This window comes from Mustelus asterias, chromosome 3 (assembly GCF_964213995.1).
Source record: "Mustelus asterias chromosome 3, sMusAst1.hap1.1, whole genome shotgun sequence".
Lineage (NCBI taxonomy): Eukaryota > Metazoa > Chordata > Chondrichthyes > Carcharhiniformes > Triakidae > Mustelus > Mustelus asterias.
The window spans coordinates 84333259-84355195 of record NC_135803.1 but is presented as its reverse complement, the minus strand read 5'-3'; the positions used below and the strand labels follow the sequence as shown (position 1 = coordinate 84355195).

At 45.4% G+C, this 21937-nt stretch overlaps 1 protein-coding gene across 5 annotated transcripts in view; it reads right to left on the bottom strand.

Moving 5' to 3' along the window:
* The window catches only part of ryk (receptor like tyrosine kinase), a 434764-nt gene that overhangs the window by 192226 nt on the left and 220601 nt on the right, over window positions 1–21937 (bottom strand). For all 5 annotated transcript variants that reach the window (XR_013497447.1, XR_013497448.1, XR_013497449.1 and 2 more), the window contains 2 exons: window positions 17694–17780; window positions 7592–7661 (listed from right to left, as the gene is read on the bottom strand). Coding sequence is in view for 2 of the 5 variants with exons in the window: in XM_078209276.1 (XP_078065402.1) it covers window positions 7592–7661; window positions 17694–17780 (157 nt within the window). In the remaining 3 variants the exon portion in view is untranslated. The remainder of the gene's footprint in view (window positions 1–7591; window positions 7662–17693; window positions 17781–21937) is intronic.

The window sequence follows — 21937 nt, the reverse complement described above, 5'->3', positions numbered from 1 at the left end:
TGATGGCATCCGTGTCGATGATCCGGCTCGTCTTGCAGAGGTTGTTGTGGCAGGGTTGTGTGGTGTCGTGGTCACTGTTCTCCTGAAGGCTGGATAGTTTGCTGCGGACAATGGTCTGTGTGAGGTTGTGCGGTTGTTTGAAGACGAGAAGTGGGGGTCTGGGGATGGTCTTGGCGAGATATTCGTCTTCACCGATGACATGTTGAAGGCTCTGGAGAAGATGTCGTAGCTTCTCTGCTCCGGGGAAGTACTGGACGACGAAGGGTACTCTGTCTGCCGTGTCCCGTGTTTGTCTTCTGAGGAGGTCGGTACAGTTTTTCGCTGTGGCGCATCGGAACTGTCGATCGATGTGTCGAGCGCCATATCCTGTTCTTATGAGGCTGTCTTTCAGCGTCTGTAGGTGTCTGTTGTGATTCTCCTCATCTGAGCAGATCCTGTGTATACGGAGGGCTTGTCCGTAGGGGATGGCTTCTTTAACGTGTTTAGGGTGGAAGCTGGAGAAGTGGAGCATCGTGTGGTTATCCGTAGGCTTGCGGTACACTGAAGTGCTGAGGTGACCGTCCTTGATGGAAATGCGTGTGTCCAAGAATGCAACCAATTCTGGAGAGTAGTCCATGATGAGTCTGATGGTGGGATGGAACTTGTTGATGTCATCATGTAGTTGTTTCAGTGATTGTTCGCCATGAGTCCAAAGGAAGAAAATGTCATCGATGTATCTAGTGTATAGCGTTGGTTGAAGGTCTTGTGCAGTGAAGAGGTCTTGTTCGAAAGTGTGCATGAGGATGTTGGCATATTGAGGTGCGAATTTGGTCCTCATGGCTGTTCCGTGTGTCTGGATGAAGAAGTGGTTTGTGAAGGTGAAGACATTGTGGTCCAGGATGAAGGGGATGCATTATAGAATTGCATCTGGAGATTGGCAGTTGTCGGCGTTGAGTACTGAGGCAGTTTCAGCAATGCCATCGTGGGGAACGCTGGTGTAGAGTGCCGAGACATCCATTGTGACGAGGAGTGCTCCTGGTTCAACTGCTCCATGTGTGCTGAGTTTCTGTAGGAAGACCATAGGGTCGCGACAGAAGCTTGGGGTTCTTTGAACAATGGGTTTCAGGATGCCGTCGATGTAGCCAGAGACATTCTCATACGAGGTCCCATTGCCTTGGAATTTAATCCAGATAAATGTGAAGTGATGCATTTTGGAAGAAATAATGTAGGGAGGAGTTATACAATAAATGGCAGAGCCATCAAGAGTATAGAAACACAGAGGGACCTAGCTGTGCAAGTCCACAAACCCTTGAAGGTGGCAACACAGGTGGAGAAGGTGGTGAAAAAGGCATATGGTATGCTTGCCTTTATAGGACGGGGCATAGAGTATAAAAGCTGGAGTCTGATGATGCAGCTGTATAGAACGCTGGTTAGGCCACATTTGGAGTACTGCGTCCAGTTCTGGTTGTCACACAACCAGAAGGACGTGGAGGCTTTAGAGAGAGTGCAGAGAAGGTTTATCAGGATGTTGCCTGGTATGGAGGGTCTTAGCTATGAGGAGAGATTGGGTAGACTGGGGTTGTTCTCCCTGGAAAGACGGAGAATGAGGGGAGATCTAATAGAGGTGTACAAGATTATGAAGGGGATAGATAGGGTGAACGGTGGGAAGCTTTTTCCCATATCAGAAGGGACGATCACGAGGGGTCACAGGCTCAAGGTGAGAGGGGCGAAGTATAACTCAGATATTAGAGGGATGTTTTTTACACAGAGGGTGGTGGGGGCCTGGAATGCGCTGCCAAGTAGGGTGGTGGAGGCAGACACGCTGACATCGTTTAAGACTTACCTGGATAGTCACATGAGCAGCCTGGGAATGGTGGGATACAAACGATTGGTCTAGTTGGACCAAGGAGTGGCACAGGTTTGGAGGGCCGAAGGGCCTGTTTCCTGTGCTGTACTGTTCTTTGTTCTTTGGCCTGATACGATGGGACGGCCCGGTGAGTTGGGGAACACTTCAGCAGTCACGGGCATTCAGCCTCCGATCTTCGGGTAAGCGTTCTCCAAGGCGGCCTTCACCCACATGACAGCGCAGAATCGCTGAACAGAAACTGATAGCCAAGTTCCGCACAAGAGGACAGCCTCAACCGGGATCTTGGGTTCATGCCACACTATCTGTAACCCCTATGACTTGCCTGGGCTTGCAAAATCTCACTAACTGTCCTAACTGGAGACAATACACATCTCTTTAACCTGTGCTTAACCCTCTCTCCACTCACATTGTCTGTACCTGTAAAGACTTGATTACCTGTAAAGACTCGCATTCTAACCATTATCTTGTAAATTGAGTTTGTGTCTATATATGCCCTGTTTGTGAACACAACTCCTCACTCACCTGAAGAAGGAGCGACACTCCGAAAGCTTGTGCTACCAAATAAACCTGTTGGATTTAACCTGGTGTTGTAAGACCTCTTACTGTGCTTACCCCAGTCCAACGCCGACATCTCCATATACAGGGGAGGTCCCAGAGGACTGAAGAATAGCCAATGTTGTTCCATTGTTCAAGAAGGGTAGCAGAGATAATCCAGGTAATTGCAGGCCAGTGAGCCTTACGTCAGTGGTAGGCAAAGTATTGGAGAGGATTCTTCAAGACAGGATTTACTCCCACTTGGGAATAAGTGGACATATTAGCGAGGCAACATCGTTTTGTGAAGGAGAGGTTGAGTCTCACTAATTTGATTGAGTTTTTTGAGGAAGTGACGAAGATGATTGATGAGGGTAGGGCAGTGGATGTTGTCTACATGGACTTCAGTAAGGCTTTTGACAAGGTCCCTCATGACAGACTGATACAGAAGGTGAAGTCACATGGGATCAGAGGTGAGCTGGCAAAATGGATATAGAACTGACTCGGTCATAGAAGACAGAGGGTAGCAGTGGAAGGGTACATTTCTGAATGGAGGGCTGTGACTAGTGGCGTTCCTCAGGGACCTTTGCTGTATGTTATATATATATATAAATGATTTGGAGGAAAATGTAACTGGTTTGATTAGTAAGTTTGCAGTCGACACAAAGGTTGGTGGATTTGCGGATAGCGATGAGGACCATTAGAGGACACAGCAGGATATAGATCGGTTGGAGATTTGGGCGGAGAGATGGCAGATGGAGTTTAATCGGGACAAATGTGAGGTAATGCATTTTGGAGGGTCTAATGCAGATGGGAATAATACAGTAAATGGCAGAACCCTTCAGAGTATTGATATCATAGAAGAAATCATAGAATGGGAAATAATACAGTAAATCATAGAATCATAGAAGCCCTACAGTGCAGAAGGAGGCCATTCGGCCCATCGAGTCTGCACCGACCACAATCCCACCCAGACCCTACCCCCATATCCCTACATATTTACCCGCTAATCCCTCAAACCTACACATCTCAGGACCCTAAGGGACAATTTTTAGCAAGACCAATCAACCTAACCCGCACATCTTTGGACTGTGGGGGGAAACCGGAGCACCCGGAGGAAACCCACGCAGACACGAGGAGAATGTGCAAACTCCACACAGACAGTGACCCAAGCCGGGAATCAAACCCAGGTCCCTGGAGCTGTGAAGCAGCAGTGCTAACCACGGTGCTACCGTGCCACCCTTAATGGCAGAACCCTTCAGAGTATTGATAGGCAGAGGAATCTGGGTGTACAGGTACACAGGTCACTGAAAGTGGCAACACAGGTGGAGGAGGTAGATGGCATACGGCATGCTTGCCTTCATTCTCCGGGGCATTGAGTTTAAAAATTGGCAAGTCATGTTGCAGCTTTGTAGAACCTTAGTTAGGCCACACTTGGAAGCTGGAGGGCAATTCTCCCATTCCGACCCGTTAATGTTTTGGCAGGTCAGGCCGGGAGATTCGTGCGTGCGCTGATTCGTTGGATTCTTGCATGCGTTCCTGACACACACACATCTCCCAGCGACGGATATCCGGCACGGTCAGGACCACACTGGAAGCCGGCGGGAACAGCAGGGAAGTAATTTTAATCTTATTTGATTCTATTTTAAATGATTCTCTCGCCCGGGACTGAAATCTCCAGGCCTGGCAGCATCTCCCACCCCGCCAGCACAATTTCACTCCAGCGGGGTAGCTCTCCACTTTTGGGGAAGAAGCAGGAGACCCCGCTGGAGTGAAGAGGGGAGGCAGTCGTGACCCCCCCGGGGGTCGAGTGGCGGGGGTGGTGCTCCCTGGGCATGGGCACCCTGGCAGTGCCAGCCTGTGCCCCAGCACTGCCCAAGGGGCAAAGTGCTCATGCTCAGGAGGCAGCTTGGCACTGCCACCACGCATCAGGCAGTGCCAAGGGGGCAATTTTCTTTGTTCTTTGATGTTGGGTTTCAGTAGATTTCTCGGGCGGCACGGTAGCACAGTGGTTAGCACTGCTGCTTCACAGCTCCAGGGTCCTGGGTTCGATTCCCGGCTTGGATCACTGTCTGTGTGGAGTTTGCACATTCTCTTCGTGTCTGCGTGGGTTTCCTCCGGGTGCTCCGGTTCCCTCCCACAGTCCAAAGATGTGCGGGTTAGGTTGATTGGCCAGGTTAAAAATTGCCCCTTAGTGTCCTGGGATGTGTAGGTTAGAGGGATTAGCGGGTAAATATGTGGCGGTAGGGCCTGGGTGGGATTGTGGTCGGTGCAGACTCGATGGGCCGAATGGCCTCCTTCTGCACTGTAGGGTTTCTATGTTCTATGTTCTTTTCAGGATCATCATAGAATCCTACAGTGCAGGAAGAGGCCATTCGGCCCATCGAGTCTGCATCGAACACAATACCACCCAAGCCCTATCCCCATAATCCTTTGCATTTACCCTACCCTAGTATCCCCTTGACACTAAGTGGCAATTTAGCATGGCCAATCCACCTAACGCACGCATATTTGGACTGTGGGAGGAAACCGGAGCACTCGGAGGAAACCCACGCAGACATGAGGAGAATGTGCAAACTCCACACAGACCGTGACCCAAGCTGGGAATTGAACCTGGGTTCCAGGTTACTGTGAGGCAGCAGTGCTAACCACTGTGCCACCGTGCAGCCCCCTTTATTAAGGATGGTTACTTTTCAAATCTGAGTACAATTCTTTCAAGAGAGAATGTGCGAAAGAGAGAGAGAGAGACACAAAGAGGTTGGAGGGTTGGGGAGGGAGAAGAGGGAAGCTTCATCTTTGCAGCCTTTCAGAGGCTTTTTCCCAGGGTGGAAATGGCTGCTTCGAGAGGACACAGGTTTAAGGTGCTGGGGGGTAGGTACAGGGGAGATGTTAGGGGGAAGTTTTTCACACAGAGGGTGGTGGGCGAGTGGAATCGGCTGCCGTCAGTGGTGGTGGAGGAGGCAAACTCAATAGGGTCTTTTAAGAGACTCCTGGATGAGTACATGGGACTTAATAGGATGGAGGGTTATAGGTAGGCCTAAAAGGTAGGAATATGTTCGGCCAAACTTGTGGGGCCGAAGGGCCTGTTTTGTGCTGTTTTCTATGTTTCAGTGCAGCATTCTGATCTCTCATCTCTGGCTTGATAAACAGTTGTTGATGTCCTTCTGGCTGTATATTCCACAGCAATTCGGTTAATCTATGTCTGCTGTGGTGATTGCTTTTAGAACAGGTTATGTCGATGACTCATCTCAGAAACCTCGGAAAAGTTTCAGGATAGTGTAAAAGCCAACAGGAGATGTGGTCTTTCATGCTCCACAAAGGGTTTGAATGTCTTCTTTTTTATGTACTTGGCAAAATGCAAGTTTGTATATGGTAGCTGGCTGGCAATCCTTTCAAAGTTAAAATGCCTCATCCACAGAAATCATGATACGCAATTGTTTATGTTCGGCCTTTACTAAATGGTCGTCTAATCTCTGCAGTTATACAAGGGAGCATTTCACAGTTGCTTTCAGGGGATCTATGAGCAGGCTTAGAACCTTTTCTATATCTTTCTTATATCCATAAAACTTCCGATGCCTGCTTATCTTTTATGTCTTCTATTATCATTTAAATGATTTCATCCTTAAACACGAGGCTACTCCCCCAAAACTGCACCTTTCTCCCCAACTTTCCTGTGGACTGGGGTACATTTTATTTCCAGGAAGTTTCAATTATCATTACCATGTGCCTGGGACCATCACAAACTGAAGATTCAAACCAGAGACTTGACTTTGGATAATTCTGACTCACTTAGCAGAAAAGTTACCCAGGAAAAGTTAGAATGCTGAAAACCAGTTCTAACTCCTGGGTAACTATGGTACTCAATCCCACAAGCTCTCACTGAACTATCTGACCACTTAACAACCCCCCACCCCACAGACCCCCTGACCACATGACAACAACCATCACCCCAAACCGACCATCCTGACCACTCCGCCCCTACTTTCCCTTTGGACGGCCTGCTGTTCCAAGGTTCCATGGTTCACATGCTGGCTGCTTTAGTGGCAGTCTGTAATCCACATTCTCTGAGGTAGCAAGTACATAGTATCTGTTGGATGGATGCTTCTCTGCAGATCCACATTCTCAATGTCACCTGAGTTCCCCATACTCTGTACAATATTGGTCATATCAACCCCATTCTGAATCTATACCTCTATGAGGTTGACTCAAGTTTGGAGCCAATTGTTCAGATACTGTCCTCTCACTTTGTGTTACAATACTGGCAACTCAGACTCCAGCTTAATTGAGTTGAAGAGGTTAGAGATTGAGACATCCACTGGGGATATTTTCACTCGGGATGGTCGTATTGTCCACAAACACCCACTTGCTGCAGTCCGGACACACAACCTGCTCTGAAATACTTCAGTCTAGATTATTTATATCTGCTTTTTAGTTTGTTAAGACAGTTTATTTTTCTTTTCCTGCACTCTCCGCAAGCACAGAAACACCAAATAAAAAATTTAAATATTGCCTCATGCTTATGATAAAAGCAGCGCTCTTCACTGATTCCAACTCTGACCAAATTCTTCATTCAATATGCAACACACTTCTTCACACTCTGCCACCATATAGTGAAGAGTGAATTGGAGCACTACGCAACCATATGTGGCCATTACTTTATTACATAATATTTCAGGAATTTTGCTCATGGTTCAGGCCAAATCCTCCTAACTTGGCAACATCTCCAACTTTGACCAGCCTGCATTCAGCTTCTGAATCAAATTAGTTAACATAAATAAAAAACGGTAACAGTTAATTTCATCCAACTCAATATAGCTCCTCTGGCCAGTTCTTGCTACATCCTTTTGTCAGTTTTTTTCTAGCCATAGGCTGGAACTTGTCTTAACAATATGCCTGAACCATGACCTCAGAATAATCCCTGAATGGACACTTTCCTGTTCTCAAGCAACTAATAATACCAAGGATTCACTTCAAAAAACTGAAAACCAGTGGTGTTGAGAATATTAATCTGCTGTAAAAAAGGGCTTATTTATTTATAAGCAAAAATAAAGTTTGGCTTGTGGGCGGATCACAAAAAAAGAAATAATTCATCAATACATAACAGATTTGATCAATAAAGCCCACTCGACTCTCTCAAGTGACTTCCCAGATTCCATCAGAAACTTACGAAATGCAACTTCTGCATTCACCTATTCTAGTGCCCTGGGAGTGTACCTGTGATGGAGTCCACGCAGCTTGCAGCTCTCTGTCAACATCATTGTTACTTGTACCTCTGAGGCATGGTCTACAAAGCAAACAAACAAAATCAAAATAAATTGCAGCTCCTACACATTGTTAGCACCTTTCTATTAAACAACAGGTTAAAATTCCAGGTTGTTCAAACTATCCTTTTGTGTGTGTTGCTAATGGTGCTGCCAAGTTGTACTGGGGAGGAGCCAATAAGTATGCAGCAAGCAGTTAATCTGAGACACATTAAGTCACAAGGCATCAGAGAATGGCAGAAAACATGATATGCAAGTATTGTTTATATCATTCCTAGTGCACTGCAAAAATATATCAATGACTTTGGTTTTCCCATTTCCACAAAATGTGTAATCACGCCTGTGTAATCATCAAAAATATATTCATTTGGAACAATTGTTTCAGGCTTGAGGCCAGAGATGATCACAAACTCTTGTATTAGGGCTCCAAAATAGCAGAACCTCATTCTGTTTCCCCTGGTCTCTCAATCACTGGAATGTTTTTAAAAATGCATCTCTAATACCAAGCTCCCCAGTACAAACAACAATGCAGCTGACACTTTGTCAAACATGCACAATCAATTGAATTCCAAAGGTGAGGTGAGAGTAGCTGCCCTTGACATTAAGGCAGCATTCGAGTGTCATCAAGGAGCCTTAACACAATTGAAGCCAATTAGAATTGGGGAAAACTTTCTACTGGTTGGATTCATTGCTAGCACAAAGAAAGATGGTTGTGTTTGAATGCCAGCCCCAGAATTAAGCAACAAATTATTTAATCCTGTACTGAAATACACTGAAGCATCAACATATTCAGTTACAACTACATTTATTTTTCTAAAATCACAATCACACCTGCAGTTGTGTGTGCAATTTTGGTTTCCATGTCTAAGGAAGGAAATAGAAGGCAGTGCAGTGGCATTGTATGGTCTACTCCTGTTTCTGTTTCTTTTGTTCATTCCCTTCATCGTCAGTGCACAATGGGATACAGTATGTGCTATCTTGATGATGCACTTCCCAAACTCACAACCTTCATTTAAAAGGATAAGAGTAACAACCTCCAAATTCTACTTCGAGTCCCACATCATCATGACTGTGAAATATACCATCGTTGCCTGGTCAAAATCTGAGAACTCGCTATCTAATAGCAGTTCCAATTTCAGTGGATCAGGAATTCTGCGAACCACCATCACCAACTTTTCACAGGCAATAAACAGTCGTCTTGCGAGTGATGCTTGTATGCCAAGGATGAATAAATTAAAAATAAAGATGCAGGATGGAAATAAGGAGGGGAGATATGCCCAGCAATTACAAGCCTCAGTGATGGCAAAGAATTTTAAAATGATAATTTGGGACAAACTTATCAGTCACTTGGATGGTTGTGGATTAATTAAGGAAAGCAAGCTTGATTTTGTAAAAGACAAGTCGTATTTAACCAACTTTAAGTTGTTTGATGAGGTAATGATCAGGGTGATGCAGTTTTTGTGGTATACATGGACTTCAAAGGTGTTTGATAAAGTGCCATATAACAAGTTTGTCAGCAATGTTGAAACCCAAGGAATAGACAGTGGCAGCATGGATACAAAGCTGAGTGGCAAGAGACAGAATAGCATTCCACACTTGTTTTTCAAACTGGAGGAAGGTGTACAGTGGGGCTCACCAGGGGTTGGTACCAGCGCTTCTTGGGAGTGCAAGGCAAAATTTAGAAAATTTACACATGACACATAACTTGGAAATATTATGAAATATGGGAGGATAGTGATAGACTACAGGGGTGGACAGTGTGGTGGAAAGGGTGGAGACCGAGCATATGAAATTTAAGTAAGAAGTCTCACAACACCAGGTTAAAGTCCAACACGTTTATTTGGTAGCACAAGCTTTCGAGTGTCGCTCCTTCTTCAGGTGAGTGAGGAGTTGTGTTCACAAACAGGGCATATATAGACACAAACTCAATTTATAAGATAATGGTTGATATGCGAGCCTTTACAGGTAATCAAGTCTTACAGGTACAGACAATGTGAGTGGAGAGAGGGTTAAACACAGGTTAAAGAGATGTGTATTATCTCCAGCCAGGACATTTAGTGAGATTTTGCAAGCCCAGGTAAGTCATGGGGGTTACAGACAGTGTGACATTAACCCAAGATCCCGGTTGAGGCCGTCCTCATGTGCGGAACTTGGCTATCAGTTTCTGTTCAGCGATTCTGCACTGTTGTGTCGTGAAGGCCGCCTTGGAGAACGCATACCCGAAGATCAGAGGCTGAATGCCCATGACTGCTGAAGTGTTCCCCGACAGGAAGAGAACACTCCTGCCTGGCGATTGTCGAGCGGTGTTCATTCATCCGTAGTCGTAGCGTCTGCATGGTCTCCCCAACGTACCATGCCTCGGGACATCCTTTCGTGCAGCATATCAGGTAGACAACGTTGGCCGAGTTGCAAGAGTATGTACCGTGTACCTGGTGGATGCTGTTCTCACATGAGATGATGGCATCCATGTCGATGATCCGGCAAGTCTTGCAGAAGTTGCTGTGACAGAGTTGTGTGATGTTTTAATCACTGTTCTCCTGAAAGCTGAGTAGTTTGCTGCGGACAATGATTTGTTTGAGGTTTTGTGGTTGTTTGAAGGCAAAAAGTGGGGGTGTGGGGATGGCCTTGGCGAGATGTTCATCTTCATCGATGACATGTTGAAGGCTCCGGAGAAGATGTCGTAGCTTCTCCGTTCCGGGGAAGTACTGGACGACGAAGGGTACTCTGTCCACCGTATCCCGTGTTTCTCTTCTGAGGTCAGTCGGTCTGCTTGCTTTTTCGCTGTGGCGCGTCGGACTGTCGATCGATGAGTTGAGTGCCATATCCTGTTCTTATGAGGGTGTCTTTCAGCGCCTGTAGGTGTCGTTGCGATCCTCCTCATCTGAGCAGATCCTGTGTATATGGAGGGCTTGTCCGTAGGGGATAGCTTCTTAAACGTGTTTAGAGTGGAAGCTGGAGAAATGGAGCATCGTGAGGTTATCCGTGGGCTTGCGGTACAGTGAAGTGCTGAGGTAACCATCCTTGATGGAGATGCGTGTGTCCAAGCTCCCACCCTAAACATGTTAAAGAAGCCATCCCCTACGGACAACCCTCCGTATACACAGGATCTGCTCAGATGAGGAGGATCGCAACAGACACCTACAGACACTGAAAGACACTTCATGAGAACAGGATATGGCGCTCGGCTCATCGATCGACAGTTTCGACGCGCCACAGCGAAAAACCGCACCAACCTCCTCAGAAGACAAACACGGGACACGGCGGACAGAGTACCCTTCGTCGTCCAGTACTTCCCTGAAGCGGAGATGCTTAGATGAGGAGGATCGCAACGACACCTACAGGCGCTGAAAGACGCCCTCATAAGAACAGGATATGGCGCTCGACTCATCGGTCGACAGTCCGACGTGCCACAGCGAAAAACCGCACCGACCTCCTCAGAAGACAAACATGGGACACAGCGGGCAGAGTACCCTTCGTCGTCCAGTATTTCCCTGGAACGGAGAAGCTACAACATCTTCTCCGGAGCCTTCAACATGTCATCGATGAAGACGAACATCTCGACAAGGCCATCCCCACACCCCCATTTCTTGTCTTCAAACAACCGCACAACATCAAACGGATCATTGTCCGCAGCAAACTATCCAGCCTTCAGGAGAACAGTGACCACGACACCACACAACCCTGCCACAGCAATCTCTGCAAGACAAAGAACAAAGAAAAATACAGCACAGGAACAGGCCCTTCGGCCCTCCAAGCCTGCACTGACCATGCTGCCTGACTTAACTAAAACACCCTACTTTTCCGGGAACCATATCCCTCTATTCCCATCCTATTCATGTACTTGTCAAGACGCCCCTTAAAAGTCACTACCGTATCTGCTTCCACTACCTCCCCCGGCAACGGGCTCCAGGCACCCACTACTCTCTGTGTAAAAAATCTGCCTCGTACATCTCCTTTAAACCTTGCCCCTCGCACCTTAAACCTATGCCCCCTAGTTATTGACTCTTCCACCCTGGGAAAAAGCTTCTGACTATCCACTCTGTCCATGCCTCTCATAATCTTGTAGACTTCTATCAGGTCTCCCCTCAACCTCTGTCGCTCAAGTGAGAACAAACCAAGTTTCTCCAACCTCTCCTCATAGCTAATGCCCTCCATAACAGGCAACATCTTGGTAAATCTTTTCTGTACCCTCTCCAAAGCCTCCACATCCTTCTGGTAGTGTGGTAACCAGAATTGAACACTATATTCCAAGTGTGGCCTAACTAAGATTCTATAAAGCTGCAACATGACTTGCCAATTTTTAAACTCAATGCCCTGGCCGATGAAGGCAAGCATACCGAATGCCTTCTTGACTACCTTCTCCACCTGCATTGCCACTTTCAGTGACCTGTGTACCTGTACACCCAGATCCCTTTGCCTATCAATACTCTTAAATGTTCTGCCATTTACTGTATATTTCCTATCTGTATTAGGCCTTCCAAAATGCATTATCTCACATTTTCTGGATTAAACTCCATCTGCCATCTCTCCGCCCAAGTCTCCAACTGATCTATATCCTGCTGTATCCTCTGATGGTCCTCATTGCTATCCGCAAATCCACCAACCTTTGTGTAGTCCGCAAACTTACTAATCAATCCAGTTACATTTTCCTCCAAATCATTTATATATATTACTAGTGCCATGGGACATGTTAGGGACATGTTCGGCGCAACTTGTGGGCCGAAGGGCCTGTTTGTGCTGTAGCTTTTCTAGTGCCGGATCAGCGACACGGATTCCTTCATCTCACATGAGAACACCAGCCACCAGGTACACGGTACATACTCTTGCGACTCGGCCAACGTTGCCTACCTGATACGCTGCAGGAAAGGATGTCCCAAGGCATGGTACATTGGGGAGACCATGCAGACGCTACAACAACGGGTGAATGAACACCGCTCGACAATCACCAGACAGGAGTGTTCTCTTCCTGTCGGGGAACACTTCAGCAGTCACGGGCATTCAGCCTCTGATCTTAGGGTAAACATTCTCCAAGGCAGCCTTCACGACACACGACAACGAAGAATCGCTGAACAGAAACTGATAGCCAGGTTCCGCACACGAGGACAGCCTCAACCGGGATCTTGGGTTCATGCCACACTATCTGTAACCCCTATGACTTGCCTGGGCTTGCAAAATCTCACTAACTGTCCTAACTGGAGACAATACACATCTCTTTAACCTGTGCTTAACCCTCTCTCCACTCACATTGTCTGTACCTGTAAAGACTTGATTACCTGTAAAGACTCGCATTCTAACCATTATCTTGTAAATTGAGTTTGTGTCTATATATGCCCTGTTTGTGAACACAACTCCTCACTCACCTGAAGAAGGAGCGACACTCCGAAAGCTTGTGCTACCAAATAAACCTCTTGGACTTTAACCTGGTGTTGTGAAACTTCTTACTGTGCCTACCCCAGTCCAACGTGAGATAATGTTGCAGCTCGTGAGATAATGTTGCAGCTATATAAGACCCTGGTCAGACCACACTTGGAGTACTGTGCTCAGTTCTGGTCGCCTCATTACAGGAAGGATGTGGAAGCCATAGAAAGGGTGCAGAGGAGATTTACAAGGATGTTGCCTGGGTTGGGGAGCATGCCTTATGAGGATAGGTTGAGTGAGCTCGGCCTTTTCTCCTTGGAGAGATGAAGGATGAGGGGTGACCTGCTAGAGGTGTATAAGATGTTGAGAAGTATTGATAGAGTGGATTCTCAGAGGCTTTGACCCAGGGCTGAAATGGTTGCCACAAGAGGACACAGGTTTAAGGTGATGGGGAGTAGGTACAGAGGAGATGTCAGGGGTAAGTTTTTCACTCAGAGGGTGGTGGGTGCGTAGAATGGGCTGCCAGCAACGGTGGTGGAGGCGGATTCGATAGCGTCTTTTAAAAGACTTTTAGATAAGTACATGGAACTTAGTAAGATAGAGGGTTATAGGTAAGCCTAGTAATCACTACGGCAGGGACATGTTCGGCACAACTTTGTGGGCTGAAGGGCCTGTATTGTGCTGTAGTTTTTCTATGTTTCTAACACCCGCATCTCCACATTATATGAAATTTAATGCAGAAAAACTGAAGTGATGCACTTTCGTAAGAAAAGTGACCAATGGCAATATAAAATAAAATATACAATTCTAAAGGCTAAATTCTAAATTCAGGAGCAGAGGGACTGGAGGCATATGTCCACAAATTGTTGAATGTGACGGCAAGTCTATGGCTCTATGAAAATCATGATGTGGAGATGCCGGCGTTGGACTGGGGTAAACACAGTAAGAAGTCTAACAACACCAGGTTAAAGTCCAACAGTTTTATTTGGTAGCAAAAGCCACGAGCTTTCATGTTCATGTTTCATGTTCATTTGCTTTCATGTTCATGTCACACTATCTGTAACCCCCACAACCTGCCTGGATGTGCAAAATCTCACGAGCTGTCCTGTCTGGAGACAATACACATCTCTTTAACCTGTGCTTAATGCTCGCTCCACTCACATTGTCTGTACTTTTAAGACTTGATTAGCTGTAAAGGCTCACATTCCAATCATTATTCATGTAAATTGAGTTTGTGTCTTTGTGCCTTGTTTGTGATCAGAACTCCCACCCACCTGACGAAGGGACAGCCTGTTCCGAAAGCTCGTGGCTTTTGCTACCATATAAACCTGTTGGACTTTAAACTGGTGTTGTTAGACTTCTTACTGCGCTCTATGAAAAGACAAGACAGATTTTTTTCTGTCACTGGGTGTTCTCCGTTAATGACGAACTGATCTTTAATTCACTGAGTCACAGTCCAAGTAAGTTTCAAGTCTGATCTACTGCAGCTGGCATAACTCGAAATGTCGCAATTATCCTCAGTGACGGAGTTATAGATGGTGAGAAAAATAAGATTCACTACTCGACAAATCAATTCACTGCATCTGGTCACAGACTATTGTGACCAGCCTTAGGTTTGTTATCCCATAGAATGCTTATTTTGTCCCGTGTTTTCCCCTCACACCAGCTTCTGCAAGTCACCAAATAGTTTTTATATTATTTAAGTGTCCCCATGTTTTAACAGACAGCTTTGGAAAAACAAATCCTTGACTGAATTTAATTCAGATATTGCATAATTGACATTTCTTCTGGCTTTCCTCTGTAATCCTTTAGTAGGTAGGAACAGCAGTATACCCATAAAGATATTGTGTTACTATATTCAGCCATTTTAAAGTTACACAGACTTTTGAAACATTATAGACAATAGATTTATTATTTCCAAATGATAACAGAGAAGTCCAACTTCGGAGTTAAAATACTCAAAAACCATATCTCTCCTCTGGGCATCAGAGTAGACAATGGTAATATAGAAGACCTCTGGAAAAAAAAACTGCATCATAGACTCAAGACTGAGGTCAGAACATGTGGAATTGGGAGCAAGTAGCAGAATGGATAACATTTTGACGAACAAAACAGAGAGCAGGGGTTAGAGCCAGTAACGCAAACTAGCAGAAGATGGAAAGGTGGTGTTCCAAAGAATCAGTGCAAGGACAACGGTTTACATAAGATTTGGATTTGGGAATGAAAAGTGGAATTTTAAAATTTATTGCTGATTTCAAATTAAGGGGAAGAGCTAATGCTAAGAAATTGAACTACAAAATACAAAAATACATTACAGCAAAATTGGCCAGTAATTAAAAGATTAAGATAGGTGGTGGTAAGAACATAAGAACTAGAAGCAGGAGTAGCCCATCTGGCCCCTTGAGCCTGCTCCGCCATTCAATAAGATCATGGCTGATCTTTTTGTGGACTCAGCTCCACTTACCCGCCCGCTCACCATAACCCTTAATACCTTTACTGTTCAAAAATGTATCTATCCTTGCCTTAAAAACATTCAATGAGGTAGCCTCAACTGCTTCACTGGGCAGGGAATTCCACAGGTTCACAACCGTGTGTGAAGATCCTCCTCAACTCAGTCCTAAATCTGCTTCCCCTTATTTTGAGGCTATGCCCCCCAGTTCTAGTTTCACTCGCCAGTGGAAACAACTTCCCTGCTTCTATCTTATCTATCCCCTTCATAATGTTTCTATAAGATCTCCCCTCATTCTTCTGAATTCCAATGAGTATAGCCCCAGTCTACTCAGTCTCTCCTCATAAGCCAACCCTCTCAACTCTGGAATCAACCTAGTGAATCTCCTCTGCACCTCCTCCAGTGCCAGTATATCCTTTCTCAAGTAAGGAGACCAAAACTATACACAGTACTCCAGATGTGGCCTCACCAGCATCTGATACAGCTGCAACATAAACTCGCTGTTTTTAAACTCCATCCCTCCAGCAATAAAGGACAAAATTCCATTTGCCTTCTTAATTGCCTGCTGCACCTGCAAACCAACTCCTTGAGATTCCTGCACAAGGACACCCAGGTCCCTCTGCACAGCAGCACGCTGCAATTTTTTACCATTTAAATAATAGTCCATTTTGCTGTTATTCCTACCAAAATGGATGACCTCACATTTACCAACATTGTACTCCATCTGCCAGACCCTCGCCCACTCACTTAGACTATCTATATCCCTTTGCAGACTTTCAGTGTCCTCTGCACACTTTGCTCTGTCACTCATCTTAGTGTCATCTGCGAATTTTGACACACTACACTTGGTCCCCAAATCCAAATCATCTGTGTAAATCGTAAACAATTGCGATCCCAACACTGATCCCTGAGGCACACCACTAGTCACTGATCGCCAACCAGAAAAACACCCATTTACCCCCACTCTTTGCTTTCTGTTAGTTAACCAATCCTTTATCCATGCTAATACATTTCTCTTAACACCGTGCACCTTTATCTTATGTAGCAGTCTTTGCTGAGGCACCTTGTCAAATGCCTTCTGGAAATCCTGATACACCACAGCCACAGGTTCCCCATTGTCCACTGCACATGTAATGTTCTCAATTAATTCCACCAAATTAGTCAAACATGACCTTCCCTTCATGAACCCATGCTGCATCTTACCAATGGGACAATTTATATCCAGATGTCTCGCTATTTCTTCTTGGTGATAGATTCAAGCATTTTCCCTACTACAGAAGTTAAGCTAACCGGCCTATAGTTACCTGCCTTTTGTCTACCTCCTTTTTTAAACAGTGGCGTCACATTTGCTGTTTTCCAATCTGTGGGAACCACCCCGGAGTCCACCGAATTTTGGTAAATTACCACTAGTACATTTGCTATTTCTCCCGCCATCTCTTTTAGTACCATGGGATGCATTCCATCAGGACCAGGAGACTTGTCTACCTTTAGCCCCATTAACTTGCCCAACACTACCTCTTTCGTGATAATGATAGTTTCTTGGTTCTCACCTGCCATAGCCTTCCTGTCATCAATTTTTGGCATGTTATTTGTGTTTTCCACTGTGAAGACCGACACAAAATACCTGTTCAATGCCTCAGCCATTTTCTCATTTCCAGTTATTACATCCCCTTTTCATCCTCTAAAGGACCAATGTTTACTTTCGCCACTCTTTTTTGTTTTATATATTTGTAGAAACTTTTGCTATCTGTTTTTATATTCTGAGCTAGTTTACTCTCATAATCCATTTACTTTTCTTTATAGCTTTTTTCGTGGCTTTCTGCTGACCTTTAAAGATTTCCCAATCTTTAAGTGACAATATAGGTGGTGGTGGTATATTTTGCTGGGATGAAGAATAATATATTCTTGAGAAATTAAGAATCTAGACCAGAACAAAGGGGTCTGGGGCTATGGATACACAAAAATCACATACAGCTTAATAAAGCCATGAAAAAAAACATTGAGATTAATTTCTCGAGGGTTAGAATTCAAAACAAATAAGTTATGCTAAATGTGTATACATCACCAGTAGATACACCAAGTACTGTTTACAGTTTGGCTTCCATGTCAGAAAAAGGATATGTAGTGTATGCAAAACATATTTGACAAAGATGATCGGAACAGGCCGGTTCCGCTCATCAGGAAAGATCAGATTAAATGGTCTATTGGCAGGCTGCCCTTTCTATGTAATTCTAGACGATCTGCTTACCTTTTACTGTTTTAGCGAAAACATACTTCTCTTTACTTGGGTCTTTTTCATCGACTAAAATCCCATGAAAGATACGACCAAAAGTACCTGAAACACATGAAAACAATTAAGAAAGATACATACTTACCAAAGGGGGTAGTTAATCATTTCAGTTAACTCAGTTTCTGTTTTAACTTTCCAGATCTGTGCAAAATATTGTTTTAATGAATTCATCCTAGGCTTTATACCATTAGAGTGTGCAATATTCTCAGCAGGTGAATTGCACTGCGTCGTATTTCGCTCTCATTTAAGTCACATATAGTCACTTAAATCAGCTAAGGTGGAGTGGATATCTTTATTTTCTGCTCTTGTGTATATTTAATCCTGTACTGCCCACAAGTACAAAGAACAAAGAAAATTACAGCACAGGAACAGGCCCTTCGGCCCTCCAAGCCTGCACCGACCATGCTGCCCGACTTAGCTAAAACACCCTACCCTTCCGGGGACCATATCCCTCTATTCCCATCCTATTCATGTACTTGTCAAGACGCCCTTAAAAGTCACTACCGTATCCGCTTCCACTACCTCCCCCGGCAACGGGTTCCAGGCACCCACTACTCTCTGTGTAAAAAATCTGCCTCGTACATCTCCTTTAAACCTTGCCCCTCGCACTTTAAACCTATGCCCCCGAGTAATTGACTCTTCCACCCTGGGAAAAAGCTTCTGACTATCCACTCTGTCCATGCCTCTCATAATCTTGTAGACTTCTATCAGGTCTCCCCTCAACCTCCGTCGCTCCAGTGAGAACAAACCAAGTTTCTCCAACCTCTCCTCATAGCTAATGCCCTCCATACCAGGCAACATCCTGGTAAATCTTTTCTGTACATTCTCCAAAGCCTCCACATCCTTCTGGTAGTGTGGTAACCAGAATTGAACACTATATTCCAAGTGCAGCCTAACTAAGGTTCTATAAAGCTGCAACGTGACTTGCCAATTTTTAAACTCAATGCCCTGGCCGATGAAGGCAAGCATGCCGTTTGCCTTCTTGACTACCTTCTCCACCTGCATTGCCACTTTCAGTGACCTGTAAACCCAGATCCCTTTGCCTATCAATACGCTTAAGGGTTCTGCCATTTACTGTATATTTCCTATCTGTATTAGAGCTTCCAAAATGCATTACCTCACATTTATCTGGATTTCACTCCATCTGCCATCTCTCCGCCCAAGTCTCCAACTGATCTATATCCTGTTGTATCCTCTGATAGCCCTCATCGCTATCCGCAACTCCACCAACCTTTGTGTCGTCTGCAAACTTACTAATCAATCCAGTTACATTTTCCTCCAAATCATTTATATATATTACAAACAGCAAAGGTCCCAGCACTGATCTCTGAGGAACACCACTTGTCAGAGCCCTCCATTCAGAAACACACCCTTCCACTGTTACCCTCTGTCTTCTTTGACCGAGCCAGTTTTGTATCCACCTTGCTAGCTCATCTCTGATCCCATGCAACTTCACCTCTGCACCAGTCTGCCATGAGGGACCTTGTCAAAGGCCTTACTGAAGTCCATGTGGACAACATTCACTGCCCTACCCTCATCAATCATCTTTGTCACTTCCTCGAAAAACTCAATCAGGTTCGTGAGATACGACCTCCCCTTCACAAAACCATGTTGCCTCTCACTAATACGTCCACTTATTTCCAAGTGGATGTATCAGTGAGACTTGATTTGTAACAGCACCACACTGCACATAGATCCTTCATATTCTAAACTCTGTGATTGTGGTGATCGTAGTTCATACTTTTTCTTTTTATCTGTCCTGGGGTCCATAGCCGAGATCTCCTACTGAATGTGTTTTAGCCTACACTGCAGTACATACAAAAAAAAGGACAATGTCAATAAAAGTCAAAGGAATGAAGGAAACAAATAGACAACAAGAACATAATATCCAAAGTAGGCTGGAGAGCAAGAACAAGGAGGAGTGAATGCATTTTCCCAAGAACACACCACAGTATCATTCACGTAATTACAATGAAAAGCAGAGAGATAAAATTGAAGAGATAGATAAGGGATAGGGGCGGTATGGTGGCACAGTGGTTAGCACTGCAGCCTCACAGCACCAGGGACCCGGGTTCAAATCTGCTCTTGGGTGACTGTGTGGAGTTTGTACATTCTCCGTGTGGGTTTCCTCTGGGTGCTCCAGTTTTGTTCCACAGTCCAAAGATGTGCAGGTTAGGTTGTCTGGCCATGCTAAATTGCCCCTTAGTGTCTGAGGAATTAGCAGGGTAAATACATGGGGTTATGGGGATAGAGCCCGTGTGGGACTGTTGTCAAAGAACAAAACAGCACAGGAACAGGCCCTTCGGCCCTCCAAGCCCGCACCGCTCACTGGTCCAAACTAGACCATTCTTTTGTATCCCTCCATTCCCACTCCGTTCATGTGGCTATCTAGATAAGTCTTAAACGTTCCCAGTGTGTCCGCCTCCACCACCTTGCCCGGCAGCTCATTCCAGGCCCCCACCACCCTCTGTGTAAAATACGTCCTTCTGATATCCGTGTTAAACCTCCCCTCCTCACCTTGAACCTATGACCCCTCGTGAACGTCACCACCGACCTGGGGAAAAGCTTCCCACCGTTCACCCTATCTATGCCTTTCATAATTTTATACACTTCTATTAGGTCACCCCATATCCTCCGTCTTTCCAGTGAGAACAACCCCAGTTTACCCAATCTCTCCTCATAACTAAGCCCTTCCATACCAGGCAACATCCTGGTAAACCTCCTCTGTACTCTCTCCAAAGCCTCCACGTCCTTCTGGTAGTGTGGCGACCAGAACTGGGCGCAGTATTCCAAATGCGGCCGAACCAACGTTCTATACAACTGCAACATCAGACCCCAACTTTTATACTCTATGCCCCGTCCTATAAAGGCAAGCATGCCATATGCCTTCTTCACCACCTTCTCCACCTGTGACCTCACCTTCAAGGATCTGTGGACTTGCACACCCAGGTCCCCTCTGCGTATCTACACCCTTTATGGTTCTGCCATTTATCATATAGCTCCTCTCTACATTAGTTCTACCAAAATGCATCACTTCGCATTCATCTGGATTGAACGCCATCTGCCATTTCTTTGCCCAAATTTCCAGCCTATCTATATCCTTCTGTAGCCTCTGACAATGTTCCTCACTATCTGCAAGTCCAGCCATTTTCGTGTTGTCCGCAAACTTACTGATCACCCCAGTTACACCTTCTTCCAGATCGTTTATATAAATCACAAACAGCAGAGGTCCCAATACAGAGCCCTGCGGGACACCACTAGTCACAGGCATCCAGCCGGAAAAACACCCTTCCACTACCACCCTCTGTCTTCTGTGACCAAGCCAGTTCTCCACCCATCTAGCCACCTCCCCCTTTATCCCATGAGATCCAACCTTTTGCACCAACCTACCATGAGGGACTTTGTCAAACGCTTTACTAAAGTCCATATAGATGACATCCACGGCCCTTCCCTCGTCAACCATTCTAGTCACTTCTTCAAAAAACTCCACCAGGCTGGTGAGGCATGACCTCCCTCTCACAAAACCATGCTGACTATCGTTAATGAGTTTATTCCTTTCTAAATGCGCATACATCCTATCTCTAAGAATCCTCTCCAACAACTTCCCTACCACGGACGTCAAGCTCACCGGCCTATAATTTCCCGGGTTATTCTTCCTACCCTTCTTAAATAACGGGACCACATTAGCTATCCTCCAATCCTCTGGGACCTCACCTGTGTCCAGTGACGAGACAAAGATTTGCGTCAGAGGCCCAGCGATTTCATCTCTCGTCTCCCTGAGCAGCCTTGCATAGATTCCATCAGGCCCTGGGGACTTGTCAGTCTTTATATTCCCTAAAAAACCTAACACTTCCTCCCTTGTAATGGAGATTTTTGCTAACAGGTCAACACTCCCCTCTGAGACACTCCCAGTCAACACATCCCTCTCCTTTGTGAATACCGACACAAAGTATTCATTTAGGATCTCCCCTACTTCTTTGGGCTCCAAGCATAATTCCCCACTTTTGTCCCTGAGAGGTCCGATTTTTTCCCTGACAACCCTTTTGTTCCTAACGTATGAATAAAATGCCTTGGGATTCTCCTTAATCCTGTCTGCCAAGGACATTTCGTGACCCCTTTTTGCCCTTCTAATTCTTTCTTTGTATTCTTTGTATTTCTTTGTATTCCTCCAGAGCTCCCTCCGTTTTTAGCTGCCTGGACCT